This window comes from Gekko japonicus, unplaced genomic scaffold (genome assembly GCF_001447785.1).
Source record: "Gekko japonicus isolate JY-2015 unplaced genomic scaffold, Gekko_japonicus_V1.1 scaffold4322, whole genome shotgun sequence".
In the NCBI taxonomy this organism is placed as follows: Eukaryota; Metazoa; Chordata; class Lepidosauria; order Squamata; family Gekkonidae; genus Gekko; species Gekko japonicus.
Window position 1 is genome coordinate 63,331 of NW_015169310.1, and position 11,944 is coordinate 75,274.

The 11,944-nt window shown below is 49.1% G+C and overlaps 1 protein-coding gene across 1 annotated transcript in view; it reads right to left on the minus strand.

Annotated features, from left to right (window-relative positions):
• LOC107114992 (phosphatidylinositol transfer protein beta isoform-like) overlaps window positions 1-11,944 on the minus strand; it is a 24,449-nt gene that overhangs the window by 5,774 nt on the left and 6,731 nt on the right. The window contains exons 5-10 of the mRNA XM_015416601.1: window positions 10,104-10,111; window positions 9,231-9,305; window positions 5,412-5,495; window positions 2,364-2,441; window positions 1,004-1,114; window positions 600-722 (exon numbers count right to left, since the gene is read on the minus strand). Coding sequence (XP_015272087.1) covers window positions 600-722; window positions 1,004-1,114; window positions 2,364-2,441; window positions 5,412-5,495; window positions 9,231-9,305; window positions 10,104-10,111 — 479 coding nt within the window. The remainder of the gene's footprint in view (window positions 1-599; window positions 723-1,003; window positions 1,115-2,363; window positions 2,442-5,411; window positions 5,496-9,230; window positions 9,306-10,103; window positions 10,112-11,944) is intronic.

The window sequence follows — 11,944 nt, forward strand, 5'->3', positions numbered from 1 at the left end:
CATTAGGGGTGTGTGGCCTAACATGCAAAGGAGTTCCTGCTCCAAAAAAAGCCCTGGGTTTTGACAACAAACAAGGTAAACAGAATAAGAAGCAAAAGGTGGGTGTGGCTGGATAACCACACTTCTGGTAACATGGGGTGTGGCATAATATGCTAATGAGCTGTGCTATCAGGGGCGTGGCCTAATATGCTAATGAGTTTCTACTGTTGGGTGTGACCTATTATGCTAATGAGTTCCTGCTGGGCTTTTTCTACAAAAAAACCCCTGGAGAAACCTCTTTGTTAAAGGAAGTCCTTTTGTGTTGGAGGAAGACCTGACAGAAGAGAGTCGTAGGATCAGACCCACAGTGCTAATTTGGGTGCAGCTTGGTGTGCTGGGGACTGTCAACTTTACCGTAAACCACTGTACGTTTTATGGAAGGGTAGAAGAAAATGAGCAAGTATGCAATGGTGCAGGAAGCTCATGACAGATGAAAGCAGTCCCTCAAATGCTGTGACAAAGAAAGCCATCCCTGTTGAGCACTACCACACACAGACAGAGTAGCAGCCTTACTTCCAAAGTCTGCGAGCGTGACACCCCTAGCCTCTTCCCCGAAATACCTCGTCAAGTTCCCTCTGAGTCTCCTCCTCCATCCGTCGGATGTCGGCCATGCTTAAATCCACCCACTTATCCAACCAGCAAAAGAGCTGCCTGTGGAAGTTGGTAAAGAGCCGTCTTTCTTGCTGTAGGAGGAGGAGAAGAAGAAGAAGAGCTTGAAGGAACTGGGACCCTGAAGACACAAGCAAGGAACCCAAACCAGCCTCTTCTCTGGAGAGAGCAGAACCCCTCTCTGGTCTCACGCGGCAGTGCTCCAGAACTAACTAGGCCTCGGCTTTCGCCCTCCTCTGCCCAAAAAGATGAGGTGACTGTGGATTCCACAGGACCCGTTACCCCAGCAACCTCGACAATCCAAAGCCAGCCCCTTCCCCCAACACACCCCTAGTGAACGTGGGTGAGAGCTCACCTTCTGGATAAATTTTTCCACTCGACCTTGAAGGCCCCACCAACGGAACTTCACTGTCACAAGTTTGTAGGCACACATGTGAGGGCAATCTTCATTATTAGCTAGTTCCCGCTAACAGAGCGAAGGGGAGAAGAAACCAGGATGGTTAGGGCTGCAGTGGTCTTTTATTTACCAACATTTTATCCCACCTTTCTGCTATTACAAGGGCCACCAAGATGGATATACATTTAAAGCATCCGTGCCAAAGTCACATTTTAAAACCATTAACGCCAACCCCTCCAAAATACACATCGTTAAAACAACTGCAGACAGTTAAAATGCATATAAAACAAACACAGCAATCAAAACATTTGTCAGGGAAGAGAGGGTCACTGAAGGAATGGCAAACAAAATAAAAACGTGTTCACCCGCTAGCAGAAGACGGGAACAGAAGGGGACAGACGAATCTCCCTCGGGAGGGAGTTCCAGAGTTTGGTGCCACCACCAAGGAGGCCCCGTCCCGGGTTGCCACCCACCTAATCTCAGAAGGCAGGGGGCACCCAAAGCAGGGACTCCAAAGATGACCATGGTGGTTGAGAATGGTTCATAAGGAAGTACGTGGTCCTGAACCATACAGGGCTCTGAAGGTCAAGACCTGCACCTTGAGTTGTGCCCGGAAACAAATCGGGAGCCAGTGTCGATGGGCCAAGACTGGAGTGATACAGTCACTATGACCCACACTAGTCAACATCCTGCTGCAGAATTCTGCTGCTGCTAATGGGGGGGGGAGATAGTTTGAAGGGGGCCTTTGTTGGGGCCTTGTTGTCACTGGCATTTTGATAGAAGCACGGAGGTATCTTCGCAGGTGGAAGTCTGAGGGAAGCCAAAAGGAATTTGATAGGGCCAGCAACCACATTGTTTCACGCATGCAATTTCCACCACCACCCTTGCTTCCCTCATTCTAAGGAACCCCCAGCAGTCCTCATCTGCACCACACCTGACCAAATCTGCAATGTGTCTGATGAATTTCTGCTCCCTACAATGATCCTTTGAACAAAGGCAATGGGGCAGAACCCAGCGACTTGACTAAGGCCATATAATGAATCGGCAGCAGAGGCGAGACTTAAACCCAGGCTTCTTAGCCACAAAGACATCGTAGTCAGTGGGACAACTTGAAGGGTGTGTGTGTTGCACTGGGACTCCAAATCAATTCAGTGTTTCCACCTGGGTACTGGGTTGAGGTTGCCCTGTCACCACTGAAGTTCACCTGTGTGACTACCAAGCCATGCTAAACACCAGGGATTTAAGTTGCCCTGGGACGGAATAGGGTCTTGGGTTCCCCCAACGACCACTCCCCTCATATTTCACTGGGCTGACATACTTTCCAGTCTGGACCAAGAGGCCCTCTGTTTGTCTTCATTGATTTGAAAATAGCTGGGTCTTCATCTGGTTTGTAATCCTGAGAGAAAGAGAGAGAGAGAGAGCAGAGAACTGTAAGGCCCCAACATGTGACAGAGAGACCCCAGCAAGAGACGAAAGCTGGGATTTGCATCACGACATTCAAAAATCCTGCTCATCGGATGGCTGGCAGAGGGCCGAGTCCTCATCACAAAGAACCAACGGGCCAGCCTCCCACTTCAAAAGTACCAGGTTTTTTTTAACACTTGAGAAGAAACCAACAAGGCCCCCCCCCTCTTAAATCCAAAGAACCAGGAGTGAAGCCCAAGAGTAGTACTGTGCACCTCAGGAAAGCTTTCTCAACCCTATGGTAGTATTGATAGTAAGGTGCTGTTGCCCCTGTGGTCACCTTCAGTCCAAAAATGTTTGCAGGGGACAGGCTACAGAAACTCAGTGAAGAAAGATCTGTATTCCGCGTACATGCGCCCAGGGGTATCTTTCCTCAAGCCGTAAACCAGGCACCATTTTCTCTGCAATTTAGTATTAACCAGAACAGTAAAAAAAAAAGCCTGCACCCGCGGATCGGACAAGACCAGCAAGACACTTCTTCTCACAGCACTACTGAACTACGTTTTCAGCGCAGAGAACTGAGTAGACGACAACCAGGGAACCAGGGGAGGGGCAAAAAACCAGCCAGATTTATTTACTTCGTTTTTATCCCACCTTTCTCCAAGATGGGGACCCAAAGCAGCTCACAGCGTTCCTCCTCTCCTCCATTACAGCCTCACAACAACCTTACGAGGTCGGTTAGGTGGAGAGGTAGGCCCAAGATCACCCAGCAAGCTTCCACGATGGAAGTGGGGTTGTGATGAAGCTCGTGTTGAAGGCCCCAAAGAAGCTAGGTCAAAGATCTGAGGACACTGGTGTGAAGTGCAACCTCAGATTCCATATCGGAAGATACTTGCTTCGTTGTTCTCCTAGGTGGACAACAGACAATCGCTTAGCACCCCCGGCCCTTAGGATTCATGCTGTGGGTGCTTGTCCAGAATCACAGCAATCCTGGGTCTGGGCACTCCCCAAATAAAGTGGGGAAGTGGACAGACTTCTCGCCACAAAGGGGAGAAAAATCATCCCTGCCATCTTCTTCGGCAGGTCACTGATGGGGCTGTGTATCTCTCGGGATGGCCGTGATTGCAGTGGCGATTTTAGTAATGAGCACCTAGATGAATAGGAGCTGCGGTGGCTCAAGTGGTTAAGACACTGAACTGCAGACTGTGTAAGGTCGGTAGTTCAGCAGTTCGAGACCCGGGTGCCGCATGATGGAGTGAGCTCCCGTCTCTAGTTCCAGCTCCTGCCAACCTAGCAGTTCGAAAGCAAGACATCGCAAGTAGATAAAGAGGTACCACTTCGGTGGGAAGGTAACAGCGTTCCGTGCGCCTTGGTGTTTAGTCATGCCGGCCACATGACCACGGAAACGTCTTCGGACAGCGCTGGCTCTTCGGCTTTGAAACGGAGATGAGCACCGCAACCCTAGAGTTGGACTCGACTGGCTTTCGAGCAAGGGAACCTTTACCTTTACCTTTTTACCTAGATGAACAAGTTTTTACCCCCCTTTCCATTAAGGGATCCTTTTTTAAAGAGGACTGTTTTCTCCTTTCTAGGTCCAGGAATGGGTAGGAGTTAAACGGACCCTTGCCCTGACATGGATTGCTTGAGGTTGTCAGATCTCTGAAGCTAAGCAGACCTGATGAGTATTTGGATGGGAGACCACCAAGGGAGTCCAGGGTTGCGACGCAGAGGCAGGCAAGGGCAAACTACCGCTGAACATCTCTTGCCTTAAGAACCCCCCTAGGAGTCATCATAAGTTGGCTGCAACTTGATGGCAGAACAAGTACCCTTAGAAAGAACACTGTGGAGCCGGGCTGCCAGGTCCCACCTGGCATCTGGCAGGGGACTCCCGGGCCCTTCCGCCGCACACACAAAGCGCATGCAGTGCAATGACGTCACCCTGAAATGATGTAATTGCTTCACCGATGTTGGTGTGTGTGTGATGCTCTAGTTTTTGGGCAGAACTATGGGTTTTTGCCTTCAAAACCATAGTGTTGGCCCAAAAACTAGAGCGTCACCCCCCCAACAGTGGCGAAGTGATGACATAACTTCTGGGTGGTGTCACTGTGGCGGCTTTCCCTGCTGGCCGGCAGCATATCAAAGCCCTGAAAAGTTTGGGAACCCCTGCTGGGACCTGGGAATGCTACTGTGGAGCCCACAGAGGGAGGAATTGGGATGAGGTCATATTCGGCTAGGCCGCACTGCTGGGCCTATTCTCCTACCCGAGCGACACTTATCCTGCACTTCGTTAGATCGGCACCACCAAATTAAGGAACCAACAATCTGCAGACTTTGGGACCTTTTAAAACGGGGTCCAAGGCATTATTCCTCTATGCAAGACTTGTGTTAGCTAATAAGCTTCTGGTTTTGTTGTGGTGTTTTGCCATCAGGTCACAGCCGACTTATGGCAACCCCATAGGCAAGAGACATTCAGAGGTGGTTGGCCATTGCCTGCCTCTATGTTATCAACCTGGATGTTCTCCCAATCCAGATACTAAGCAGGGCTGACACTGCTTAGCTTCCAAGATCTGCCTAGCCTGGGCCATCAAGGTCAGGTTTTTACTTGCGGTATAACTTTGATTTTGTATCCTATTTTGCTGGTCACTTTGAGAACTCCTGCACTGAGAAGCAGGTGATAAATCCCCCAAATAATTAAGGAAACCCACCACAGGCATCAGGAGAAGGGAACAGAAGACCCTGGGGCGTGAATAGTTGCCAGCGCTTTAATTCAGGGCCTCTGTAATACCAGTAAGTCTGGCTGGAACTCAAGGCTTTAACATACAGAAGCTGTGAAAGATCTGGCTTTGCCCGGCAGAAGGCAGGACTGTAAACAGGTAGAACACCGTCCAGAATTCCACACCCAATTAACCCTTTGCCAACTACTCTCCCACCAAGTGAACAAGAGCCAAGGTGGCACCCTCACCTGGTCTGACACCTGCGTCCGGTCAGCAATGTCTATGTGGACGACCTCAACGTCTTTCCAGGTCTCCACATCAAGCCCATGGACCTATGAGAGAGAGGACAGAGGGGGGCCCACGTGACTCAAGTCTCTCGCCATATAAATGAATGACACCTCTCGCCATATAAATGCATGACACCTCAGCCAGACTCCCAGGAATCCATAAGGCCCATTTGCACAGGAAACATTTTTTAACTCTGGCCCTAAGGAATAGGGTTAGGAAAACACAACGTTCAAAAAGCAAAACAACACAAAAGCGAGTAATTCATTTCTCAGCGGCACAGGAACCCCACTGCCTTAAGAACCTGCTGTCTGTCTGAACTCTGAGTATAATACCCAACTCGGAACTAGCTCAATAACGATTGGCTATAGCTGATCCCTGATATTTCAGGGGTGGTCATATTTCATTGGGAAGAACACAGGTTGTGCAGGGGGGAAAAACTTGTCTATCAATTTCTTTTAAAGCCAAGACATTCGTTTTTTTAAATAAAGAGAATTGTCTATGACAAAGAGGAATTTCACGTTACCCTTTTTAACCCGTTTTGAAGCTGTTTTTGATCTGTCGTGGAGTAAACCGGTATAGGGCTGCCACTTCACACATGGCTTTCCCCTTCCGGTAAAGAGCTGGATCTGAAGCGGTTTGCCATTTCAGACTGCTCCGCTTTCCCCCCAATATTATTCACCCGCGCGGGCGATCTCTGGCTTTTTGGGGGGGGAACGTTTGCTTTATAGCGCTATAGCACTATAACAAAACACTCCAGGCTTTCCAATGGCGTTGATATACGGCTGTTCTGTTATAGCGCTATAGTGCTATAAAGCGAACATCCCCCCCCAAAAAAGCCGGAGATCGCCCGCATGGGCGAAAAACGGCGGGAAAAAGCACATCGGAACCGGGAGAGGAAACTCAAGACTACTTGGAAGCGGTTGACAGGTAAAACACTTCAGCCCCGTTTCCTAAATGGGACAGAAGCGTTTGTGTCTGAAATTACAAATATATTCCGGTAGGGAACCGGTTCTAAAATGGTTCTGTCTGAAATGCCAGACCAGAAACCATTTGGGAACCGTTCCTCTTCCGGATTATATCGTCTGTCTGAAATTCCTCAAATTTAACTTTTGATTTCTGACGATTTAACCTCCTCCCGGGTTGATGTTTAATGCTGCTGCAAACACCCTCGGGTTGAACCGAGACGGCTTCTGCACTCAGTCTGGCCAGATTCTCTCCCTATTACAGACCCTGCTCCATGCAGCTTCCGCCCACACCGGTCCCATGATGACCCTCCAGTGTAGGATTTTTGAGAGGTCAAAGGGGATCTCCTGCTTCCTTTTCTTGCACTGGAAAAATCTGGTTGGCTCCAGCCCTCTCAGACCAAACAACCGAAGCGAAAAGACATCCCCACTAGCATCAGGGCTCCCATAAAATACACTTTTTTGGGGGGGGGGTTGCTAGTGGCTTAACATTACAAGCCAGACCCACCTTCCAGTGAGGCTGCTCTGACCGGTGACAGCACACGGTTTCAGCAACCCCCAGCCAGGCTCGTGGTGCTGAATTCAAAATGCAGCAGTCCCCACTGCAGTCAATCCAACTAATCACAACAGCCCTAGGAAATAATGGCGCTGTGAACGGTGATTCCCCCACCTTCCCTAGTCATAGCAGTGTTGGAGGGAGCAGGGTAGCCAAGCCGTGGAATTGGTTGCCTGGCCCCAGGGTAGGGCCACCAAGCCCCCAGCTTCCGTTGCCCACCCCCACTTGGAGCAGCCATGGACATTTAAAAAAATAAAAATAAAACAGCAGCATCAAATGCGGCACTGCAGCACTTCTGGTAAAAACTCAGCAGCTGCACAAGACAGAAATCACTGGAAACTACAGATTTACCATAGTGTTTCTGGCATTTCCTAGAGCTACCCATTGTCACTTCCAGGGTTTTTTTTTACCCCAAGTGCTGATAAGCACACCCAGGATGATATCTCCACCAAGGATACCAGGGCTGCATAAGACAAGGAAGTTAAGGATCGGCCTTCTCTGTACAGCCAAATGATTTTATTACATCTGAATCCCAGTTCTTCCCTATGGAACTCAAGGCCAATGGTGGATTCTGCTGTTACAACCATCTAGGTTTTCTTTAGGACCGCTTCTAATTAACTGGATTAATTTAGGACCGCTTCTAATTAATTGGATTAATTTAGGGCCGCTTCTAATTAATTGGACGGCAGTCTTAAGTTGCGGTTGTAAATTCCAGGTTTCATGACTGTTACTTCGTTTATCTTGTGAATCGTATATTATACTGTAAGCTGCCTTCAATTCTGTCAGATGGAAAGGTGGCTAATAAATGTCTTAAGGAAATAATACGAGCAAGCCAAGCACACAGGCCCTCTGAGCCAGCCAGCCATGGCCCCAGGAGCAGGCTTGCCCTGTGCTGCTTCCTGGCTCAGACCAGAGCAACAGCACAGGAAGAGTGGATGCGTGAGCCTAGTCCCAATGGCACTGCTATTAGCTGGGTCCAACTTAGATAGCCCTGATGGGACTCAGCGTGGCTTACTCCTACAGCCCACCACCCTCCACGGGATCAGCCAACTCAGGTCTTTCCTAGGAAGCCATAGTGATCCCAGCAGGTCTCCCAGCAGGCACCAACCAGACCCCGAACCCATTTGGCTTCAGCAAATTTGCTGCAACCAGTACCTTCAAATCATGGACAGCGGGGTCCCTAGTCAACAACAGGGTTTTTGTCTGGCCCTCCGCAAGCACGGCTGAACATCATAGACGTTTTCGACACTCGAGAAGGCCAAGCTCCTTCTCTTCCTTCTGAGTCGCACTTTCCATGCCATCTTCATTGCTCTCCCTCCCACTCCTTCAGTGTCTATCCCAACGTCCTCCTATCTGTTGCTGTAGATTTTCCGGGATGCGTGGCCGTGGGCTCGGCATTGTAGAACCGGACGTTTCACCAGTAACTGTGACTGGCTACCTCAGAGGTATAACACAGAAAGATGGGAGTACTCTCTGTGTCAATGGGAGTACTCCAGAGAGTACTCCATCTTTCTGTGTTTATACCTCTGAGGATGCCAGTCACAGTTACTGGTGAAACGTCAGGTTCTACGGTGCCAAGACCATGGCCACACAACCCGGAAAATCTACAGCGACTAATGAACTCCGGCCGTGAAAGCCTCCGACAGCATATTGTCCTCCTATCTCATTCTCAATGGCTCTTTCCCCAGAGCCCAGAATACGCTTCCCTTCTCAGCTAAATCCTTTCTGGAACACTCAGATCTCATAGAACAAAACCTTGTATCTTCAAAGCGTGGCTTTAACCACTTTCCCCCACTCCGGGGTGGACTGACAGAGAGGGACCCCACCCCTTTCTGTGGAACACATAAAACAAACCCTGAATATAACAATTACAAAATACCCTGCAGATCAGACCCATGTGCCCAGCTAGGATCCCTGTACTGGTAGACAGTGGGATTTTTATTAAAGTGAAACATACTTCCCTCTTCCATACAAAGCCCCCAAATGCAGGATTAGGTCCCTTAGCAACAGTGAATTGTTTCCCCAATATACGTCCAACAGAACCTTAGTTACGGTGCTCACTTGCTCTTCTTTGGATCTATCCTTACAGAAAAATAACGCTGATTAACCAAATGCCTTTTCTTTTCTGAGTAATAAAACTTGAAGTGGGGACCTGGGGCCTTCCTAGTAATTAGTAGGATTCAAGAGGAAGTTGGCACCTATGTCTTATAGAGTACATAGCAAAAGGAGGATTTGTACACATAAGTTTGCCTTTCACTTACATTGTCTTGGTCACCTAGGTCAGGTTTGTGCCACGTTTCAATTTTGATGAAGAAATCATCCTTCATATATTCATTCTGTCAAAAAAAAAGGAAGGAAAATGGTTACCCACAAATACCTGCGGTAACGCCAAATCCCACAAACCCGAAGCCACACGAGACTCGAACAGACACATTAAGCCAGAATTGGCCTGGGGAATCCCTGACAATGATTCATGACTGGTGAATGTCAGAGAGGGCTTTCACCACGGCTTGGTGAAGACAGAAAGGGGAGACGAAGGCCCCGGTCACATGGAGCATTAGCCACGCTAGAGGAATGGAAGATAGGTGGATTTTCCGGGCGCGATCTCACCGCCACATCTGGGAAGCGTAGAGCTCCCGTGGCTCACCCGAGGCTTCCTGCCGAAGATGCACGGCAAAAAACTAGTACCTCGGAGGTACTAGTTTCCGGAAACCGTGGGTCAAGGGCAGGCGTCTGATCGCGTTTCCGGTGGCACCCGACGCCCGCCCATGCCCAATTGCGAAAAGGTTCCCCCCCCCCGAAGTCTGCAGGGATGCGCACCCAACGAGACATGTGCATACTTCAGGTTAAAACAACAACAACCCCGTATGCCGCGCCGCTTCTTTGGCGCATCGTGTGATCAGCACCTCCCCCCTAACCACGGGACCTCGACGGGACCGTGAGGGGATGCCTGATCGCGCAGTCGCGTGTTATTTCGCTGCGGGGCAAACAGCCATGCCTCCCCCCCCGCGATATCCGGCCCGTGTGACCGAGGCCAGAGATACCCAGGTAGCCGGACATGTTTAGAACAAAAAGGAATAGGGGAGAAACATTGCCTGTTCACCCACAAGACTCCCCCTCCCAATGTCACTCACCGTAATAACTGCAGCAAGCATGACCGTAAAAGAAGAGAAAGAAAGCGTTAGAATGGTGCAGTGAAATAATTTCTTCAGAAAGCTGGTAAGAGTCCCCCCCCCTCCACATCACTAAAATCAACACCTTCTGTGCCAACGTGCTCTAGAGGAGCAGCTGTGTTCATCTGTTGCAGCAAACACAAAAAAAGGAGACTTCTGGCCCCTTAAAGGCCATCAGGGATCCTATGCCAAGATATTTTGTGCCACAGTAAATCCCAGAGTCCCTTAAAGGGCCACAAAACTCCTTACTGCGTTTGCTGCAATGGACTCGTATGCCTACTCGTCTGGAATCTCCGATGAAACAGAGCATTTTTCCTAACTAAACCCTGAGGGGGGGGGAATCTTCCTTAACTAGAGACAAGGGCCCCCATTCTGACAAATCACACAATATTATTCTAAACCCACAATATATGAACCTCTATGGAGCTGCCATGTACTGAATCAGACTAATGAACCACCTATCTCCACACTGTCGGTTAACTGGCAGCATCTCCCTGGGGTCTTTAGGCAGAGGGTCTCTCCAGACGCCCGTCTACCTGGGGTACCTGTTCAGGTAGACATACCAGGGATCAAATCTAAGGCCCTCTGGACATAAAGCACCTGCTTTACCACTGAGCTACAGGCCCTCCCCGATACATTCAAAACATTAGATTTTATCTATGCAAACCCCACAATTTATTACAACAAAAACAGCAAAGCCAGACCTCACTTCCCTTTCCCAGGAACTCAGAAGTCCCAGGTTCCTTCCCTCTCCAACCCTCTAGATCTGCGATATCCTCGAGAGCCCTGCGATATTCTTCGGAAGCCCACCCGAGACGCTTTGCTGAAAAGACCAATATTAGCCGACCAGTTTTCTTAAACTTGCAGAAGAGCGTGGGTATGAGATCACACTCTCTATTCAACCAGCATTAACAGAGAGGTGCAAAAGACCAGGACAGCACTTGACACAAAGCATGTGTTCGCTCTAGAGCGTATCCCAGAATCCTCTGCAACGCACCAGGATTCTAGGTCAGAAATGCACAGAAGTTCCTGAAACTTTGCTCTAGGCAGCATCTTCCCTTACAGAAGACCCCAGGAGCCTGTCTTTTACATTTTGAGATGGGTTGCCATGTTAGTCTGTCTGTAGCAGTAGAAAAGAGCATGAGTCCAGTAGCACCTTAAAGATTAACAAACTTTGTGGTAGGGTAGGAGCTTTCGTGAGTCACTGCTCACTTCTGATGTGATTCACGCCATCCTCGAATGGGATTTATGTCATCATGTGTCAGCAATGCCTTTCCACCCTCTACATTGGACAAAGAGGTCAGTCCTTTTGACAAAAAATTAATGGGCATAAGTCTGAAATCAGAAACCACGACATTCAAAAACCAGTGGGGGAATATTTTAACCTTTCAGGACATTCAGCTGCTGACCTAAAAGCAGCAGTTATCTTACAAAGGAATTTCAAAGGGAGATTAGAAAGAAAGACTGCTGAATTGCAACTGATGATGAAGCTCAAGACAAGGCATCCACCTGGACTGAATCGAGGACCTAGGTTTCCTGTCTCATTACCAATGCTGATTTCTCCATGCCTATTAAAGGTAAAGGTTCCCTTGCTCGAAAGCCAGTCGAATCTGACTCTAGGGTTGCGGTGCTCATTTCCGTTTCAAAGCCGAAGAGCCAGTGCTGTCCGGAGACGTTTCCGTGGTCATGTGGCCGGCATGACTAAACACCAAGGCGCACGGAACGCTGTTACCTTCCCACCGAAGTGGTACCTATTTATCTACTTGCAATTTCTTGCTTTCGAACTGCTAGGTTGGCAGGAG